We start from the raw sequence: 21,263 nt of genomic DNA, 5'->3' as shown, positions 1-21,263 counted from the left end.
ATCCGAGTGCTGGACTAGAGATCTGAGACAGTTTCTCTCTTTGATGTAGTGTGTAAACAAATTAAACGGGCTCAACCAAGATTTATTCTGGGTTCATCTGTAAGATATTATTCATTCTTAATTTGATTAACCAAATATTTCAGAGTTAATTCCTGGAGTACACTGCTAGCTTTCTGTAGAGATTATTGTATCTGAACACATCTTCAATTATTCATGGTCTACTCCCTTTTAATATTGATTTATTCCCTTTATGTAACATATTGCAATACAAACTACCTAATATAAACTGCCCAAGCATTTGGTTTAAAGCCTTTAGAATCAGAGACTTTTTGCATATTTTCAACAGCCCTCTGACTCTCACTGCTGTCTGCCACTCTCTCCTGTTGCTTGTAGAAGGGAGTCACCATCCAAGAGACTCTAAATCAGCAGTGCCCTGTTTCAGCCAAGTGAGCAACCAACTCAGATTCACAGTAGTCTGTATGAAAAGTGCTGTATACATAGCTGTATTGTCTTCAGTTTGTAATGCTAAAGGTAGAAATCCTCCACTGAGAGAGATGGGGTTGGATTTTTAAAAAGCAGTCAGTGTTGGCCTAACTCTGCTCTCATTAAAGTCAATGAGGAGCAGTTAGGCCAATACTGAGTACTTTTGATTATCTCACCCTTAAAACCTAGCATGCCTGGCTGGTTGTCTGTATCCTCTTTTGGCTAGGTGTCACCCCAGTTCATACCTCCCTTTGTGTATTTACAGGGGGCTAATACACATACTTAGCCTACTATTGGATAGAGCTACTGTGCCACCTAGAAACATCTGAAAAGATGTGTATGGCAGTGTGGCTGGGGCAGATATAACTTAAAAGGCAATCTGATTATATCCCATTGGATTAGAAGAAATTAGTTGTTGCACCATTTCATTAGAGGGTCTTGAAATGTTATATAAGGTTTTTGTTTTTTGTTTTTAATTTTTGAAGAATTTTTTAATGGTTATAAACAAAAAGGGTCTTTTATACCTATTCTGTCAGTTGGAAACAGAGGCACAGACAAGTTAAGTGACTTGCCCAAAGCTATATAGTGTGTGGGTGGCAGTTACAGATAGAATGCAAATCCTTTTAATTAGCAACAAAATGACTGGTTAAATAGAATAAGTGCTGCTTTTCAAGAGAATTCAATGTATTATTGAATAGTTCTACCTTTAGGAAATTCAGTCTAAATATGAATCTCTCTAATATATTCTACTTTATAGCTCCATTATTTTAGTAGACAAAAAACCCAAAAGCTTGTATACCAGCACCTGATGCTTTTTCTTGCCTCCTGCATTGCCCTGTAATTACACTTCAATTAAAATATTTTTTGTTGGTTGCAGGAATATGCACGGAAGGCGCTTGATTTTCTTTGGGAAAAAAGACAACGCAACAGTAATTTAGTGGGAGTTACTATTAATATACATACTGGAGACTGGGTCCGCAAAGGTATGTGGCTTTGACTCTAAGACCCATGATCACATGCCGCTCTTGGGAGTTTAAATGATTTTAAAATACCATTAGGAAGGCAAGTGGACTTTCAGATCTGAAGAAACCAGGTATAATGAAGCCTGGTCTTTCTCTGCAAGAATATTTTGCCTGAGAAATCAGTTTTTGTTTCAAGGAAAACATTCCATAAGTCCTTGGATGCTGAGAGATTTCTTAGTGCTAAATTTTCAAAGAATCTACTTTAAGTGCACAGTAAAGTACAAATAAGAGTGCAATTGTGTATTCAGGCCAATAAAAATATTTTCCTACAAAGAAATTAAACACTTGACTTAACAGCATGCCTGAGCATACTCTTTTATGTTCAAATATACTAGAACACATTTTCAAAAAAGTAGGAAAATACTGCATACTACTCAGTGCAGCCCTTCATTAATCTACATGCTCCTTTATTTTCACTCTCAGTTGTCCTGAACAGCTCCTTTTCTTTCATTCAAACAGTAGGCATTGAAATCAAGTTGAAAATTAGCAGTTGAAAACTTTTATCCATGTAACTATTTAAATTTAAAAATACAGTACTTTTGTATCCATCTTTGTGCTATTTCTAGATAGTGGAGTTGGAGCAGGAATAGACTCGTATTATGAATATTTATTAAAAGCCTATGTCTTGCTTGGAGATGACCGTTTCCTGGAAAGATTTAACACAGTAAGTTGATTAAGTTATTCACAATAACAGACCTAAAAGTAGCAATTCTTCAACAAAAAAACTTCAAAAACAGACTCCAATGTGAAGCTGCGGAACTGGAATTAATTTGCAAACTGGATACCATCAGATTAGCCCTGAATAGACACTGGGAGTGGTTGGGTCATTACAAAACCTAAACTTAATTTCCCCAATACTAATTTCTCCCTACTGTTACACCTTCTTGTGAACTGTCTGTAATGGGCCACTCTCTTACCACTTCAAAAGTTATTTTTCCTCCCTTGGTATCCTGCTGTTAATTGATTTATCTCGTTAGACTGACCTCACACTTGGTAAAGCAACCCCCATCCTTTCATGTATTTATACCTGCTCCTGTATTTTCACTCCATGCATCTGATGAAGTGGGTTCTAACCCACGAAAGCTTATGCCCAAATAAATTTGTAAGGCTCTAAGGTGCCACAAGGACTCCTAGTTATTTTTGCTGATACAGACTAACACGGCTACCATTCTAAAATCAGTATAGCCATAACTTTCTAACCAAGGAGGGCTGTACTGAGACTTATTTTGGAGCTCTACAGTGCTACTTTTACACTGTTTTACAGAAAACCCGATTAATATAAGGCCTCTCTTATCATAAAAGTAAGCTGAAAGCTTCTCTTGCTCTCAGAGCAACAGCTAGAACCTGAAAATCAAATTCTGGGTTTCATCTACCAAGGCAGAACCATGAGTACAGAGACGCTAATCCAGCCCAATGCTTATATGATTATAACCTGCAAAGATATATGTGCCCTTGTTCATAGGTTTATTAGATTCATAAGGCTGCTAAATTTTCTGAAAATCATTAACTTTTTTCACTAAAATAATACAGAATGGTGATGCACAAATGAAATGAATTTTCTTGGTTCTTGCAAGCAATATAAAAGTCAGAACCGTTCAGTTAAGAGTCTGTCACAACAGTAAAAATAATTTATATTGTTAATGTGTATAGCTGCCATTATAATAATTTAATTGGGCTTCCTATTTGTTCAGCCCATGATATAGTATTACCTCCTAAACTCCCCAACTGAAGGTTGAGGTCTTTGCATTGCAGGCCTTACAGTTTTTAATATAAACACAAATAAGACAGCTATTCTGGGGAGAAGAGGGATTTGGAATGGGTAAGCAGACAAGTTATCCAAAGGGTTTTTAAACTTTTTACAGCAGTTAGTCCCGTTTAGTGTTTTTCTTATAAATGCATTTTTGGAGTTCTCTGCTTCAGCCAAAGTAAGTGAGAAACTGCAGCAATCTTTATTGCTGTTAGCCAGCTTAAAAACAATGCCACAGGAGCCAGTCAATGCAGATGATGTATAGTAGCCAAGTAGAGAAAAAATTTGGATATTCATAGTAATGGTTGCTGAATATATTTGTGCACATGTATATGTGTATTACTCTATAGCTGTGCAATAATTATTCAGGTTCTTGCATTCTGATTTGCATAACTAGGAGCTGTGTTTTTATTTATGTATCACTAATTGCAGGGATGCAGTTCCCTGAAACCATTAACTTGCTGAAATGAAATATAGCAAACTACTGGGTTTTCATGTCCCTTTTGAAAGAGATGTGAGCTTATGATGTTTCTGTTTTTGTTAGCACTATGATGCCATAATGAGGTACATTAGTCAACCACCTCTTCTGCTTGATGTTCATATTCACAAACCAATGCTAAATGCTCGGACCTGGATGGACTCTTTGCTTGCGTTCTTCCCAGGCTTGCAGGTAAGGTTTCTAAAACCTCCAGTCCCCAGATCACATTAAATGGACTTACTAATAATTGTTCATAAAAACAGATATGAAAAATACATAATATAGTTGTTGTCATTTAGGCTCAGTAATTTAACTTATAAAAATGTTATCTGATGTGGAAGAGGGATTTGTTTGCCTTTGCTTTCTCTGCTGGTTATATTAAATCATGCAGCCGACACATTATTTCCAAGTTTGTACTGGCTGTTAAGAGGGAAAATTGTCTGAACTTTCATACCCTTTCATTATCTACCTGGCTCTGCTTCTTTCACCTGTTAACTCTTTGATGATCATGTAAAATGCTTGATTCAAACTCTAATAGTCTTCTGCAGAAGTTTTTCAATTCATGTGCAAATCATTTTTTAAGGGGTGGGGGAGAAAAACTCGTGCAAGAGTGGAGCAAGGTACTTCTCCTCCACCCCCCGTTCGCTTAACTGTCAACTATAGAGATCTCTTTTCTTCTTAGGATATAGTTCTTAGTTGCCAAGCTCACAGCTTACAGATTTTGTTACCCACGCATTGAAAGTGGTGCCCAAAAGGTTCCAAGGCATATCAGATGCTCAACTTCCATTTCTAGCAGTCTAAAATATATACCTGGCCACCCTACTCATGGGTCTTAAGGCTTCCTGTTGATATTTCTGTCTTATCTTTGCCATTGGCTCCCTTCATTATATCTCCTCCTCCCCCCCATTTATATGCTACAGATGTTTGTCATTAGTTCCCTTGCTTGTCTTTCCTCCATGACCTACTACATAGTTGTCCAGATTAAATGATTTTGAAACTGGTGGCAGTATTGATTTTCAAAACAACCCCACCTTGTTCACACCCTTCTCTGAGTGTTCGTTGCTGAATCTCTGAAACATGGTATGATAAGTTTCCTGTTTGTATTTCTTCCCTCTATTTAGAATAAATCTTTGTAAGAATACATTTTGTATGGATGAATAAAAAGAATAGTCTCTTGTTCCAGGATTTACTTACAACCAGATTCAGAAGGCTGGTATTATGATTGCATGAGAAGTCCATTCTGCCCGCTAGGCCTTTACAATCATATGAGCCACTCTGGATTCCCAAAGGGGTTTACATATCTGATTGAGAATCTGTCTTTAGAGCTTTCAAAAGCAATTCTGGTTGCAAAATTTGGACTGAAGGGAATGGGTCCGTTCAAGTCCTGGGCCACAGATGAATCTTGTAATGTCTGTCACAAACCTGGGCAAATTCCCTTTTAAAGCAGAATTTCAGTCTCAGTATGATCCTGTCTTCTTTCCTGCAAGTCTGTTATGATTGCTGTGAAATAGTGGTCTCTCAGGGGTTGCAGTCACTCATATGTTTCCTATCCCATGCTAAGTAGAAAAACATAAATAAAGTAGATTATAAACTGAAACAAAGGATCATGATTTCCTGTATTATTGTGTATGCTGGCAGTGTATACATTGCTGTGTAGTCTTGTAGAGATATCATGCCTGACTTTTATGTATGTATTGCTATTGTTCTTGATTTGTAGGTATTGAAAGGTGACATTAGACCTGCTATTGAAACTCATGAGATGTTATATCAGGTGATAAAAAAGCATAACTTTCTTCCTGAGGTAAGGCGTAAGGTTATTTAAACTGATTGTGATCTCAGGTCAAGTAATACTAGACATAATGTATAATTTAAAGAAAAAAAAAAAGTTGGTTTCAACATTCTTCTGAAGCCTACAAATCCACATGCACAACAGGAGTGTCGTTCTGGATATGAAACATTTTTCCCTGAGATGTTGTAACTACCAATAGAGGGAAACAATTGTTATATAACAGATAAGTGATGATGAATAGATTTTGTTTTTTAAACTGACCTTGGATCACTTCACACTAGTATACAAAGTTTACATAACATTGATATGAAACTATCTTCTTGGTGATGTAATGGCTTTATGCAATTGAATCACACTGACTTTTCGTTTCCTTCTGTTTCTTGGCCAAGTGAAGCCTGAATCCATTGGAGAAGTAACATGTTCAGGGCCGTATTTTCACGGAGCCTCTGAAAACGTACCTACGGATATTGTGTTGAGCCTGAAAACAAGTTAATTGTGCACACAATAGCCTATTTGCCTGTGTACAATCACTACTGGAACATTTGCAGAGGCACTTAAAAATTTGGTCCTTGGTCTTCAGCGGACAGAGGCTTTCTTGTTTTTTCTGGTACTCGTTTCATTGCTGACTAGTTGCTGTAGTATTCATACCATAGGTGGCAGCTTGCCTGCCCTAGCATTCAGAGATAACAAGTTGTAGTTTGATTTGATTTTTAACATAATCAGACCTGCCTATTCTGGATCTATACCTTTTCTACACTTGAAAGATGAATAACTTTGAATGTCTGACTTCATCCCATCTACTAGAATCCAGAATAGAGTAGAATAAATCAAATGGGCCCATAGGGCCTAATTTTGAACTCTGTCTTTAGTTTACTCTGAAGTAACTCCATTGCCTGACTTATGTGAACACACTGCAGCGCTTTCTTACTGCGCTCCCCGAGGGCTGGTTTAACTCTCAGCGCTCTACATCTGCAAGTGTAGCCATGTCCTTATACTGGTGTATGTAAGATCAGAATCAGGCCTGTCATCAGAGAATATTATTCGCTATCAATTTTTTTTCAAAAAGTAATCATCTAACTGTTGACAGGAATCCTAGAACAAGTTTGGATAGGGGCTTTTTATAATTAGAAATGGAAATAAATGAGAAAGGAGTAGAGATTGATGATCAGGACTTGCACCCTTCTGCCTGTTGGTGAATTATTATTTTAGATTTCAAAACAATCTGTATATTTTTATGCCTATATTTATTTATCTCTATTCTTTCTTCCTCAGGCTTTCACAACAGACTTCAGGGTTCATTGGGCTCAGCACCCTTTAAGACCAGAATTTGCAGAAAGCACCTATTTCTTGTATAAAGTAAGGCTACTTTCTTCATTGCTTTGGCTTTTCGACACTTGGTACTAAGGTTTGGATTTTATTGGTGCCGCGTCCCAAAGCTGAAAGAGTAGAACTGGATCCCATCTCATTCACATGTGTCAGAGTTAAATACTTATGGCATGCAAGCCACATGTAGGCACTCTTTGTTATTAGAAAATGTCTTCAGAGTTTTGTTTTATAAGGCAAGGCTTTTCAAAGGTACAAAGGGCCCAGCCTCTTCAGATTCAGTGACAGTTGGGTGCCTGAGGCCCAGATTTTTAAAGGTATTTAGGCATTGCTGCACTCAGTACTGCAAGGCCTAAGTCTTATTTTCAAATATCTTTAAAAATCTGGGTGTAACTCCCTTGTCTTCGTTTGATTGTCCCAGCATAGTATAGCGTATCCATATAGTGTAAATGGTAATGCACTGTATTTGAAAGGAACTTCCTCTTCTGCATATGGCTCTTCTCTTTTGAAACAATGACATTAAATTTCATGGGTGTATAAAAAAGGCAACATACCAGAAACTAATGCATAGCAAGTAGTTCTAAAAAAAAGTTATACATTTTACATGACATCTAAGTATTGTGCAACTTTTCTAAAAATAGGCTACTGGGGACCCTTACTACCTAGAAGTAGGAAAAACGCTCATTGAAAATTTAAACAAATATGCTAGAGTACCCTGTGGATTTGCTGCAATGAAGGATGTTCGTACTGGAAGTCATGAGGACAGGTAAGAGTGTAGTGACTTAAGTTTCTTAGAAAATATAAAAGGAGTCTGATTAACTTATTTTTATGTGTATTCAGATTAATTGAATTTTGGATAGATGCTGGTAGTGTATTCTGTGTTCATCTAAATAAACAACCCTCAGATTATGCATATTTGATGTTAATGGAATATCTGTAGTCTAATTGGCCTTAAACACTTTGAAATTCATAGCCTTAAATCGTAACACTTCTGTAAAAAAGTGAAGACAGCCTATTCTGATATTTTCTTTATATATCTTTTTAATAAAACTTGATGATGGTTAAGTAGATTAAATTTGAAGCATATTTCATTTGAAAAATGTTGACTTTGGAATTCTCAAGCAGTATATTGTTGTTGTAACACCACTTTTCCATTGAACTTTTTGAACTGTTATTTCTGTCTGTAAACAGTTTCCTCCTATTGGAATTCTGCAGTAGTTGCAGCACTCAAGCAGGGCTCATAAGCTCAAAAGTTACTATCATTAAGGCTGCAGATTTGTCACAGCCTTTTTTTATTAAACACAGAGCAGTCTCGGTAAATTTAGAACACCCTGTAAAGGCTGCGTCCCCTGCCTGAGCCCTGACACTGTGGGTTGGGAGGGGAGGACGCTGGCACTTTCCTGAGCCCCCTTCCCAGGGTGGAGCATCATTGGGAAGGGGGAATGCAGCATCGGGGGAATGCAGCCTGGATGCTGGAGCTTCCCCCAAGGAGAGAAGCCTCAGGGAGCACGGAGGGCTGAACGGTACCTCCCTCTGCCCTCTTTGGGCTGTGCTCTGTGCCCAGGTTCAGGCTCAGCGCAACCCAGTGCTGCTATTCAGCTCAGTCAAATATGGCCTGGCTGCCCTGCTTCCCTCCTTTCTCCGCATCATGACATAAAGGCACCTGAGCAGCGCTGCGACTGCGTGTGCCAGGTTACAGTGCCCAGAGTGGGGAGCTGAGCCCAGCCACCCAGGGCAGGATCTCCAGCTGCGGGGAAGTCACGGGAAAACCAGGAATATGACCCTGTTTGACATTGTTCCCCACCATGACAAACCTGCAATGCTAAGTATCATTAACTGTTTGGAAATTGAGTATCCTGAGCATTTGTTTTACTGCCACTTTGGGAAATAGCACTGTTCTTGAGGCTGTCTTCTCTCTCTTTCCCCCCTCCCTTGCCCCATAGAATGGACTCTTTCTTCCTGGCTGAGATGTTTAAATACCTTTACCTGCTCTTTGCTGATAAGGAAGACATGATTTTTGATATAGAAGATTATATCTTCACTACAGAGGCTCATCTATTACCTCTTTGGCTCTCTACTACAAACCAAACAATGTCTAAGAAAAATACAGTGAGTGATCTTTATAAACTTTAATCTGTTTTTAATACCACTTTAATGGGTTTTTACATGGAAAAATCAGGGTAAATGGTAAGTTTAAGCAATAAGATTTTTGACAAATATTTAATGCAAACTGTTTTATCATGACAGTAATTAGTGGCACCCATGCATATTGTTAATTTTTTCCATGATCAAACCTGTTTTTTAGGTATTTATAACTCAACCATAAAACCTTGCTCCAGGCTGGAACTTGGCAGAAAGGTCACAGAACACATGTGCTTATAAAAAAACAAACCAATAAAACCCTAATCTTCAGTTTTTGTGTTCGCAATAAATAAATAAATAAATACATTTTCTTGTTTTGTGGAGCTCAGATTTATTTCCTCTTTAAAAATACTTTAACCATAGCGTAGATTAAATTTGCCAAGTCATTTTTTATATTAAGGGAAAAATAAAATGCAGAGAGAGCTAGCCTGCTGACCTAGGATTTAGTACCTGGGAGGAAACCCAAGTTAGCTTTCCAGCTCTAGGGCCAGATCCTCAGCTGGTGTAAAATGTTGAAATCAGTTGAGCTATAGCAAATAGCAGAAGTTGAGGCTCAGGCTCTTAGTCTCCTTCTCCCCAGGCTAACTGGGAACCTGTTGAAATAGCATACTCAGTCTCTGCTGGAAGTGGTCATGGTAATGTAGTCTAAACAGTACTTTTCTTGCCTTTTTCATTCTGACAGACTGATATTTCCAGCATCAGTAGCTCAATGGGCAGACTAAATAAACAGATGAGAAAGTGAACAGAGGATTTATCACCTAGGGATTCCCCCAATGTTAATCTGCCATTTTTTTGACTCAAAGCGTGTTCGCTCTTGGATAATTCTTAGTTAATCTCTTATTTAGCATTTTCTTACTTATTTACACAGCATGGCAATATGCACTGAGGGTGAGACTTCTAAAGGCTCCCAAACTAAAGGCTCCCAAGTGCGCATTAACGTAGTGCTATTTGAAAGAGCACTACATTAATGTCAGGTTTCAGAGTAACAGCCGTGTTAGTCTGTATTCGTAAAAAGAAAAAAGAAAAGGAGTACTTGTGGCACCTTAGAGACTAACCAGTTTATTTGAGCATGAGCTTTCGTGAGCTACAGCTCACTTCATCGGATGCATAGCATATCGTGGAAACTGCAATGATAATGTCTAATGCCCTGTATAAGTAGGGGCATAGCGAGCAGATCGAGGGATGTGATCGTTCCCCTCTATTCGACACTGGTGAGGCCTCATCTGGAGTACTGTGTCCAGTTTTGGGCCCCACACTACAAGAAGGATGTGGATAAATTGGAGAGAGTCCAGCGAAGGGCAACAAAAATGATTAGGGGTCTAGAGCACATGACTTATGAAGAGAGGCTGAGGGAGCTGGGATTGTTTAGTCTGCGGAAGAGAAGAATGAGGGGGGATTTGATAGCTGCTTTCAACTACCTGAAAGGGGGTTCCAAAGAGGATGGCTCTAGACTGTTCTCAATGGTAGCAGATGACAGAACGAGGAGTAATGGTCTCAAGTTGCAATGGGGGAGGTTTAGATTGGATATTAGGAAAAACTTTTTCACTAAGAGGGTGGTGAAACACTGGAATGCGTTACCTCGGGAGGTGGTAGAATCTCCTTCCTTAGAGGTTTTTAAGGTCAGGCTTGACAAAGCCCTGGCTGGGATGATTTAACTGGGAATTGGTCCTGCTTCGAGCAGGGGGTTGGACTAGATGACCTTCTGGGGTCCCTTCCAACCCTGATATTCTATGATTCTTCTGCAGTTTCCACGATATGCTATGCATCCGATGAAGTGAGCTGTAGCTCACGAAAGCTCATGCTCAAATAAACTGGTTAGTCTCTAAGGTGCCACAAGTACTCCTTTTCTTTTTTCTTTCTACATTAATGTGTAATAGGGAACTTTTCGTTCATGACAGCAGACCAGTTAGTTAGTGTACAACACATTGATGTGCTTTAGAAATCACACTTGCCCACTGTGCACTGTAGATAAGACACTCAGTGTATGTTTACACTGTAATAAAAGACCCATGGCTGGCCTGGGGCCTGAACCACTACATTGCATTTTTATAGCCCGCAGTCCAAGCCCCAAAAGCCTGTGTGAGGTTACCCAGGCTCTGAGACTTGGTGCCTGTCTGACTAAGGCAAAGATAGAAAAACATCCCATTTAAAGCAGATGTCAGGAGCTTTTCTCTCAAGGAAGAAATTGTAAAATAGACACGAGGTTATTGAAACCAAAACACTGATCATTTTAGAATCAGCTGGGAGGGGAAAAAGGAATACCTCTTAATGGGCTGCATTGCTTATATTTATTTTAAGTACCATGTCAGCCACTTGAAATATCTGTGCCCTAGTGCATGATTAGCAAGGTGGCCTCCTGCTGTTTCACTATTCGATTTAATAGAAGATAGTGAGGAAGCAGTTTTATGCGACCTTAGTGTGCAAACTTTTTTCCATGTACAGTAACTCCCCACTTAACTTGCTTAACATTGTTTTGATCTTATGTCCCTGCTCCATTACAGAACATGCTCCATTTAAAGTTGTGCAATGCTTCACTATAATGTCGTTTGGCCGCCTGCTTTGTCCACAGCTGGCAGCCCTCCATCAGCTCCCATACGCCCCCCCCCCCAAGAGTGCCTCCTGCCCGCCGGTAGACCCCGCAGATCAGCGCCTTCCGCCTCTTCTCCCTGCCTCCTGCCTGCGGCAATCAGCTGGCTTGCAGTGTTCAGGCATGAGGGGGAGGAGTGAGGACTTGGCCTGCAGGCTCCCCTTCCCGCCCCTGCCTCTTGAACGCCGCAAACTGCAGAGGCAGAGGAGAGATGGGGGAGGCTGTGTGCTAAGTCCTTGCTCCTCCCCCCTCCCTCCTGCCCCCTGAACGTGGCAAGCCAGCTGATTGCTATGGGCAGAGGGGAGGAGCGAGGATGCGGTGTGCCTCCCTCCCCTGCCTCCTGCCTGCAGCAATCAGCTGGCTTGCGGTGTTCAGGAGGCAGGGGAAGCCTGCCTGCTGTGTCCTCGCTCCACTCCCCTCCCTCCTGAACGCTGCAAGCCGGCTGATGGCTGTGGGCAGGAGGCAGGGAAGGGAGGGGGGAAGAGCAAGGATGCGGTGTGCAGAGTAAAGGGAGAGGTGGGGGGAGAAGAAGAGGAACCTAACCCCCCCATTTCCATTCATTCTTATGGGGAAATTGGATTCGCTTAACATCGTTTCACTTCTTCACATTTTTCAGGAACATAACTACAACGTTAAGTGAGGAGTTACTGTAGGAGGTTTGGCTCTATTTATTTTATGTTTGGTCATACTTCTAAGAGAACAATTACTTTGTATGTAGTAACTTCTTCCAATAAAATAAGTAACAGCTTTGTTATGCTATAGCAACTTGAATATTTTTTCTGGAGCCTTTTTATACACCTTTAAATACTGGGTCTTAGAGAATTATTAATTATTGTTGATAAATAATTTTAAATGACTTTTCTCACAGGTGTGTTGTAAACAGATCAGTATTATACTCATTTTACAGATGGGGAAACTGGGCTGTAGTAAAGTTAAATGACTTGCCTGGGATCACCCAACAAGTCATTTGCAGAGCCAGGAACAGATACTAACTATTATGCACTTCTTATGCTACAGTAAAATAGTGGTATTTGCAAATGTTAAAAACTAATCTCTTCCTTTCAAAGGAAAACGAATCATTTGATTTGTAGTTAAGGTTTGGTTTGAAATTAGGTGATGTAGTTTTGCCACCCATAGGTTTACTTGACTGTTGCTATATGGATTGTGAAGAAGACACCCCTGGGATTGTTTCTATTGAAATCTATGAACAGGAAGCTATATGTGGCAAAGTAACCTTATTTATTAATGTTTAGTTTTATGGTTTCTTTGTGTCAAGTCATCTTAGGCAGCTCAGAAATCAAGAAAGATATTTAACTGAACTGAGATGATCTCATGGAATATTCTTTAAAATAATCTGAGGCATGTCTTTTGACATAAAACAGGACAGTCCTAATGGTCTGGAGCTGCCACAGCCAAAATATAGGCACTATTAACTTTACACCTAAAGCAAAAAACAGTTTTCTCCTATCGGAGAGAACAAGAAGTTACATAGGGTGCTAGATGTTTGGTACAGCACGGCTTCAAAACACCATTTACCAGTAGAGGGCCTAAATCCTTCAATTTCTGTAACTAGGTTTAATAAAAACAAAAAACCTTCCAAATAGGAACCAAGGCAGGACTGCATTTGAGTCTTCAGATACACATCTCTGGCGCCTTTGCCACTGTTCATATCTTTGCCAAATTGCAGCAAAATAGAATCATAACCAACATCATTTGTTTCATTCTGATTGGGAATGCTATGAAGACAGACATGGGAGCTATTCAGAAAGGAAAATAATATAAAAATAGACTAGGGGACAATTGGAATGTTAAAGGCTTCAAACATTAACACTTAAAATTTTATACACATGCCAAGAAGCTAGCAAAAAAGCAGGCAAGTAAAAGTCTTACTATTCTTCACTAGTAATTGCAGTTGTATATACCTTCCTACCTTCATACTATGCTTTGTATACAAATAACTTTTGATGATGCAGTCTACTGTTCGATATTTTCTTTTGATAAGAAATTTAGAGTAATTGGGTTTCTTAATAGATAATCTGCTTTGTTCATTATAGACAACAGAATACACGGAGCTGGATGACAGTAACTTTGAGTGGACATGTCCGAACACCCAGATTCTCTTCCCAAATGACCCTATGTATGCTCAGAGTATCCGTGAACCTTTGAAAAATGTGGTGGATAAGAGCTGTCCTAGGGGCGTTGCCAGAGTGTAAGAAGCATGTTTTATATCCTCCGTTGCTAGGAATAGCCAGAAAATTGGCTGTCATTCAATTAAAAAACCCCCCAAAAACGAAACCCTCCACCCCCCAAAAAAACCAAGCCTCCCTATCTCCTCTGCATATGTTAGTCAGATATGCTTACTTTGTTCACAAGATGGTATTCCTTTTGGCCCTAAAGCTAGCTGCATTTCCTATCAGTGTTCAGCTATCTTCCAGCTGCAGTTGATTATGTAAGAGTAGATGGAGCTCAGCACAAATCACAGATCCTAATTTGGGATTGCAGCAGTGCCAATTAGGAAAAAAAAAATCAATTTATAAACAGAGCAAAGAGGATCTGAAATCACTGAGAATAAATAAGAAAATGAAGTTTCATTTTTATAGTCAACTGAATAAACACTTTTCCTTGACTTTATTTTATTAATGCTGCTATAGATAATCTTGTATTTTAGTTTAGGTGGTTCTGTAAAATTTGGAAAATATCTGCCTTTATATGACTACTGTAATATTTATGCAGGTGAAAATTAAGTGGGCTGAGTAACAGTTGCATTATATGCATCTGATGCTCAGTCTGTTAGGAAAACTGGATTTTCTGGTTTTATTCAAATTTATTTTCATTTATTACCAAAATGCTGAACATTTAGAAATGATATTGAAGAGTGCTGGCTCACACTTTAACCAGATTGCTGATATATCAGTTTTACATTATCAACATTGCACTAGAAAATTGTTGGGGAAGTTCACAGCTTTTTAAAACAATTATAATTTTAGGGTAACATTTTACCAAGAGTTTTGTTTGCTAGAACTTTAATTTTCAGCTTGAGATACTCCAGTGGGATGCTCATACATTAGAAGATAGGAATGGGTTCTGATCATAGGCACCGACTTCCCCTCTTTCATGTGGGTGCTTGATCGCCCCTTCCCTGCCCCAACTCCATCCCCTCCCTGCCAATATTCCAACTCCTTCCCCATATCCCCATCCCCTCCCTGGAGCATGTCACATTCTCCTGCCCCCGAGTGTGCTAATGCTGCCAAACAGCTGTTTGGCAGTGGCTGGGCGAGAAACGCTGGGAGGAGTGGGGATGTGCTTGGGAGGTGGAGGGGAGCTTGGCTGCTGGTGAGTGCTCCAGCCCTGTAGCACCCATGGAGTTGGTGTCTATGGTTTTGATGGCTTTGTATATATTATGTCTCTAGCTTTGCACACCTCTCATGTGTAAAACTGTTAGATATTTTTTTTAACAAATGTACCAGGATGAAACTTTGATCCTTACCCTCTTTGGCAGAGAAGAGAGTTTTGGGAGTGGACCAAAACCGCCCCTGAGAGCCAGGGATTTTATGGCCAGTAACCCTGAGCATTTGGAGATACTGAAGAAGATGGGAGTCAGTTTGATTCACCTCAAAGATGGAAGAGTACAATTAGTGCAGCATGCAATTCAAGTAAGACCCACATATATTTTGTAGAAATCTTGGCCCATTGAAATCAGTAGAAAAATTCCCAATGACTGCAATAGGAGCAGATTTCATCCCTTGGTTTCACTCTATTTCCACAGTTTGAGTTGCTTAATTTTAAAAAGAAGCTTTCAGCATACCTTTTTACCTTTCCTTTGTTGCTACATGTGACAAATAACATTTTTAAACTAAAGTGTTTTTTGCCTCTTCAACTTTGTCTTGCAGTTAAGTGCCATTATCTCCACTTGTTACAACCAGTGCCCCATTTACGTTTCAGCAAAAGACTTGGATAGTGCAACACCCGCAGAAATTAATGTGAATTGTTATTGTAGTATTCATTTTCATATTTAGTTCAATCAGTAATCCTTGCATTTGTTTAATTGAGTATTTACATGCAGTTTTTTGCTGTCTGTAAACTTAATTTGCAGTGTGCTACAGTTTTGCATTAAACTCATAACAGCATAATAGAATTTGGGGGGATGGGAAGCTGCAGATTTTGGCAGCTTGGACATTTGGCACCTGAAGCACGTAAGCTTTACTAGCACGATCAGAGGTGCTAAGTTGTTAAGTGTCTGAATCTACAGCTGATAAGTTAACCAGCCCTCCAGCAAGTTAAACTATTGTTTCAGGCTGTCTGCAGATTCAAGCAGACATCACTGCACTAGTTTGCATACAGGTCACATTTGGAAAGTTTTTTCTTTGCTGCCACTAAGAATAAAAACTTCTTTTTTTAAAAATGAATGCATAGATTGTGAGGCACAGATTTGGCAATCCCTGAATTGTAGAAGATATGGTGCCCTAATTAAGACCTCATTGTAAGGAGAAGCTGGACTGAAGGAAAGAGCACTTGTTCGAACAAATCTAAAAATAGCACAGAAAAGGAAAAAAAAAAAGTAGTTTAGTTTAAAATTACAAATGTTTGTTCAAACGTGCTTTAGGGTAAAAATTCCTCCTTCAAATAGCAAGATCATAAAATAAATGATTTTAAATGTGTGTTTCTAAAGCTCTAGTGTTTTAGTTAGATTGGCATCAAGCATAGTTTTATTTTTCAATTTTTATATAATAGAACAAAAGTATCTTTTTCAAACAGTACAGTCTTGGTACTACATATGTATGTGAATGGATTTTTTTCATTATAGTAAGAGAATGTAATATTTAAGACAAATATTAGCTTGATTGCTTCATAGTTAAGTCTCTCAGCATCCCAGACCTGCATCACTATCTAATATAGAATGTGATGTAAATGCCATAAATAAATTGGTATTAAATAGACATCAATTTAATCTTCTTTTAAAGTGGGCCTCTAGAAATTAAGTTCGTGTACGTAATGTATCATAGTAGCCCAAGGCTACATTTAAGATGGATGGTTTCAAATACATTTTGAAATACTTGGCACTTGCTGTATCATGGATTTAGAGTTTATAATCTTATACTTGGCCTTGTCGAAATTCACAAAAGCCCTGAGTCTGGAGCATAAAATTTATTTTCAGGATTAGAGAGAGAAACCAGAATGCTATCAAAATAATTACCCACTTTTGTAAAGTGAAAAATGTTAAAGGGCACATGAAAGGTGCTGCACAAATACATAAGTATTGTAATTATCAGATGATAGTCTTTGGAAATACTCCAACATTAGGGTTTTGTCATACTGCTAGTCTTCAGTGTCATCCAGAAATTTCTAATTGGTGGTATTTCTAGTGTGATTTTTTTGACCAACTGTGCGGCACAGAAATAATTCTAACTTATTTTTACCTTTCACGTGCCCTTTAAGATTTTTCTGTTTATCTGATAAAGCATCAACAGTGTGACTCTCTGCAAACAATATTTTGTCTGAAGACTGCTTTAAAAGTATGGATTTACCACAAATTCCAGATCAGCAAAATAGCACATTCATGTATTTTACACAAGAGTCAAAATACACTACTTATTTACCTCAGACTTATTATATGTGGTCAAGTTGACTTTTTTTTGTATATCTATTGCATTAGTATTTTTCTTTAGTTTAAATTTTAAAGAACACTTGTCAGTTGTTTTATTATAAACATAATTCTGTTACTGATAAAGGAAAAATGAGATGTTTAAGAATTTTTGGTTTTAATAGCTTGTGCTGTTTAACTTTGGCATTTCTCAGACTGGACAATGAGGATCAAGTCAGTTCCCGTTTTGTTTAGATTTGGCTTCAGGTTTTCTGCTGCAATACCTGAAAATAGACATAGCAGGGAAAGGTTTATTAGTTTAAAAACAACTCTTTCCATTGCAATTTAAAAATAATCAAACTTGTATAAACCAGAGATTTGGAAAAAATGAAATTTGTGACAGATTTGATAGATTCTTAAAGTATAATTGTTAACAAAGAATTACATATAAAATACTACAAAACAGCTGATGGAAAGGTCATGGGCCTCTGGGAACTAGACTTTAGAATGCAGTGCTCTCAATTACTTTTTCCTTCTCAGCCTGGTTGATTGGAGGCAATACTGGCAGATTCTGGAACAAGCCAGCTCTTTTTCCAGGAGGTTGGCTACAACAATGACCTTTGATGAATTCACCAGTGGCAGTAAAATTTTGGTTCTGCAAAATATTTAAGCCGCCATTTATCCTAATGTCTTTACTCCTTAGGCAGCAAGTTCACTTGATGCTGAAGATGGTTTGCGATTCATGCAGGAAATGATTGAACTATCCAGTCAGCAACAAAAAGAGCAGCAGCTACCCCCGCGTGCTGTTCAAATTGTTTCCCACCCATTCTTTGGCAGGGTAGTATTGACAGCTGGGCCAGCACAATTTGGAATGGACCTATCCAAACACAGCGTAGGGGTATGTATAATGTGAAAATCTTTAGAACATATGATTTGCTCTTGAATTTTATTTATTTGTGCTTTTTCTCTGTTCCATTGGTCTTAATTTTCTAGTATTGCATTTATTTCAAAATACTCAGCTAGCGCTTAGATTTATAATAGACATTTAAAATAGTTAGAATTTTAGATTGTGTTTCTTTCTTCTGACTCAGACACCGCAGAGTTCAGTCTGTTTCCTTAGGCAACAGTCATGATTCAGCCTCCACATGCAGGTGCTTCAGTTGTTTTCTGAATGCTGTACTGGAATATAACTCTTGCATCCTAGGGGGAGAGGCCAATGTAAGGGAAGAGAGCTTGTCAAGCTGCTAGGATTCAGCATGGCTGCCATTCATTTGTGAATTAACAATATTTTAAAAGTTTAATGAGGATTAGGCTCTCCTTAGCCCATCAGAAGTTCAGAGAAAGTGTCTTTCTAGATAAAGAGAAAATTACTTGTCCCCTGTGAAGTCAATGGCAAAACTCCCATTAACTTTAATAGGGGCAGGATTTCAGTCCACAGGGTATACTCTAGATATGAAACAAAGTGTGCTCTCACATGGCTTGTGATATCTTAACCATAATTATTCTGTATTTTGTTGACTATACTTAAAAGGTTACAGATGTTGGCCCAGCATCTTATAATAGCCTTTTTGTTTGTACTATGTGAAAGCCAAATCAGTCCAAACTGTTCAAAGAAATTAGTTTAAAAATTGTTGATTAGACAACTTTTTTGAGAATCTGTCATAATAAAGACTCCATGATAAAGGTCCTGTAGTATGCTGGGAAACACGGGATGACTGGAAAAATTATAAAAGGTAAGAAATATTTACAGGTTTGACTCCAGTATTTTAAATCATTACGTCTCTCAAACAGACAAGAGGATTTGTTGCAACCAGTAAACCTTACAATGGATGCTCGGAGATCACTAATCCTGAATCAGTGAAGGAGAAAATTGCTTTGATGCAGAGAGGCCAGTGCATGTTTGCTGAAAAGGCACGAAACATCCAAAAAGCTGGAGCAATAGGGGGCATTGTTATTGGTAAATAAAACTATCCTTTTTGATTTGTACAACTGTAACCTGTGTTTTCCACAAGATTATTTAGATTATATATAAAGCATATTTTCAAGGGTGGCAGGCATCTGTTACATTCTTGTGAGCAGTCAGCACAACAAGGTACAGAAATCCTGTTGTTGGAACAAAGGAGGTGTGTATACTTAATATCCTGCTTGCACAAAAGAATGGAGCCAGACAGAAACCTACTAGTGGAGAAATTCAGTGAGGGGGTTTGTTCTGACAAATCAGAAGTTACAAATTAACTTTTGTTTGCAGCTGAATGTTGTAAAATGAAAGAATGGTTGTTCTTTCTATCATCTTCATTTCCTCGTCTGTGCTTTCCCAGCTAAGTTAGTAGTTCTAGAGAGGAATGTACCATTTACATTCCTTATTTAAAAGTTGAGTAACTGTGATTTCAGTACTGAAAATAGATAACGGATTAGTAGCAATCCTGAAATGATGTACATTGAGACCTTTTACATTCAGGAATGCATCTGCTCGTGAAATAGCTTTTTCCTTCTAGGTCCAGCACTGTTCTTGACTTTCCACAGCCAGGCAGGCATCCACCTTTTGAGGCAAATTGAAAATAAAAAATTAAAACTGCTGGACATGCCAAAGAATATTGCCTCGCACCCACAAAGTCTCATCACCATCTCAGGCAAGCAAACAGAATTGAAATACATTCCACCTTTTGACTTAACTTGCTTCTGTCCACTCAAACCTCTTCTTTGCTGTCTCCACCAGGAAATAAGGTTAGAAAATAGTAAATCTGGGGAATTCTAATTAAACTACAGCACATTCTCTGAAATTCCCACACCAGCTATTCAAGCTACCTTTATCCTGTGTAATGAGAGAGCATCAATCCTGACTGACATACATAATGGAAAAGCTTGCTTACTCTGACTTTCTATTGGCTAGATGACAATGAGGGAAGCAGCAGCGACACTGCTCCTCTATTCCAAATGGCTGGTGATGGAAAGAATACAGATGATATCCAAATCCCCATGCTCTTCCTGTTCAACAAAGAAGGAAATATTATACTTGATGCAATCCGAGAATATGAGGCTGTAGAAGTGCTTCTTTCTGATAAAGCAAAAGACAGAGGTAAGGGTAAAGCCATTTGTGTCTTATAAAGATAAGTAATAATCTTTATCAGTTGGCATAATGTGAAATATAAAACAAACAATGGTTCTTATTTTCTACCTGAAAAAAATAAGTGAATTGGGATTGAGGTGAAAATTCTGTTTGACTTCCATAATTCTAGTTTGTTGAATGAGTTTCATTCAAACTGTAACCATCTCTTAGAATTTCCCAATACATGTCCAACTTATTTAACTTGAAACACTTTACACAAGGTCCCAAACAGAAAAAGTGAACATCATAATTTTGCTGTAACAAATTAGACTAGACTAGTAGTGCTACAATGTGTTTGGGTTTATTTTTATTTAAGCCTCTTAAACCCTTTTTTCTTGGAAAAGCTTTTCATATTCTGCTTTGATATCTAGGCTGTGTGTGTTTCAGGGTCCTGACTTGTAGATGTTTCTCAGTTCCAAGTGATGTTCTTCATATCTATAAAGATAGATCTGATTTTTCTCACTGCAAAGACTAGGCAGAAGTGGTTCTCATTGAGCATTTAATTTCAGAAAGGGGAACTACACAAAAATGAGGTAGTCAGTTAAATAGAAATTAAAAGGTACAGCACCAAAAATCCCTGCAAACTGCATGGAAACTTTTTAAAGACACCATAATAAAGGCTCAACTTAAGTGTATACCCCAAATTAAAAAACATAGTAAGAGAACCAAAGAAGAGCCACCATAGCTAAACAACAAAGTAAAAAGAAGTGAGAGGGGAAAAAGGCATCCTTTAAAAAGTGGAAGTTAAATCCTAGTGAGGAAAATAGAATAAAATCTGTCCCAGATTGAGGTGTCATTAGAGGTGGTTTTGGAACAAATTGATAAACTAAACAGTAATAATTCACCAGGACCTGATGGTATTCACCCAAGAGTTCTGAATGAACTCAAATGTGAAATTGCAGGACTACTAACTGTAGTCTGTAACCTATCATTCAAATCAGTTTCTGTACCAAATGACTGGAGGATAGCTAATGTGACGCCAATTTTTTAAAAGGGCTCTAAAGG

The 21,263-nt window shown here is 38.3% G+C and overlaps 1 protein-coding gene and 1 long non-coding RNA gene across 5 annotated transcripts in view; one reads left to right on the top strand and one right to left on the bottom strand.

The window, feature by feature from the left end:
- Window positions 1–21,263, top strand: part of EDEM3 (ER degradation enhancing alpha-mannosidase like protein 3) — a 46,099-nt gene that overhangs the window by 18,446 nt on the left and 6,390 nt on the right. For all 4 annotated transcript variants that reach the window (XM_074961127.1, XM_074961126.1, XM_074961125.1 and 1 more), the window contains 12 exons: window positions 1,361–1,466; window positions 2,072–2,169; window positions 3,797–3,922; window positions 5,448–5,531; window positions 6,792–6,875; window positions 7,484–7,608; window positions 8,786–8,951; window positions 13,626–13,780; window positions 15,071–15,224; window positions 17,856–18,050; window positions 18,944–19,109; window positions 20,043–20,228. In XM_074961127.1, the coding sequence (XP_074817228.1) occupies window positions 1,361–1,466; window positions 2,072–2,169; window positions 3,797–3,922; window positions 5,448–5,531; window positions 6,792–6,875; window positions 7,484–7,608; window positions 8,786–8,951; window positions 13,626–13,780; window positions 15,071–15,224; window positions 17,856–18,050; window positions 18,944–19,109; window positions 20,043–20,228 (1,645 nt within the window). The remainder of the gene's footprint in view (window positions 1–1,360; window positions 1,467–2,071; window positions 2,170–3,796; window positions 3,923–5,447; window positions 5,532–6,791; window positions 6,876–7,483; window positions 7,609–8,785; window positions 8,952–13,625; window positions 13,781–15,070; window positions 15,225–17,855; window positions 18,051–18,943; window positions 19,110–20,042; window positions 20,229–21,263) is intronic.
- Window positions 17,394–20,180, bottom strand: LOC141992261 (uncharacterized). The gene is made up of 3 exons (XR_012640562.1): window positions 20,023–20,180; window positions 19,598–19,691; window positions 17,394–17,436 (listed from the first exon to the last, which is right to left on the bottom strand). It is a non-coding gene; the product is annotated as an uncharacterized LOC141992261 (long non-coding RNA).

Source organism: Natator depressus, chromosome 8, assembly GCF_965152275.1.
Source record: "Natator depressus isolate rNatDep1 chromosome 8, rNatDep2.hap1, whole genome shotgun sequence".
In the NCBI taxonomy this organism is placed as follows: Eukaryota; Metazoa; Chordata; order Testudines; family Cheloniidae; genus Natator; species Natator depressus.
The sequence above is the reverse complement of the archived record's forward strand: the minus strand, read 5'-3'. Positions and strand labels throughout refer to the sequence as shown.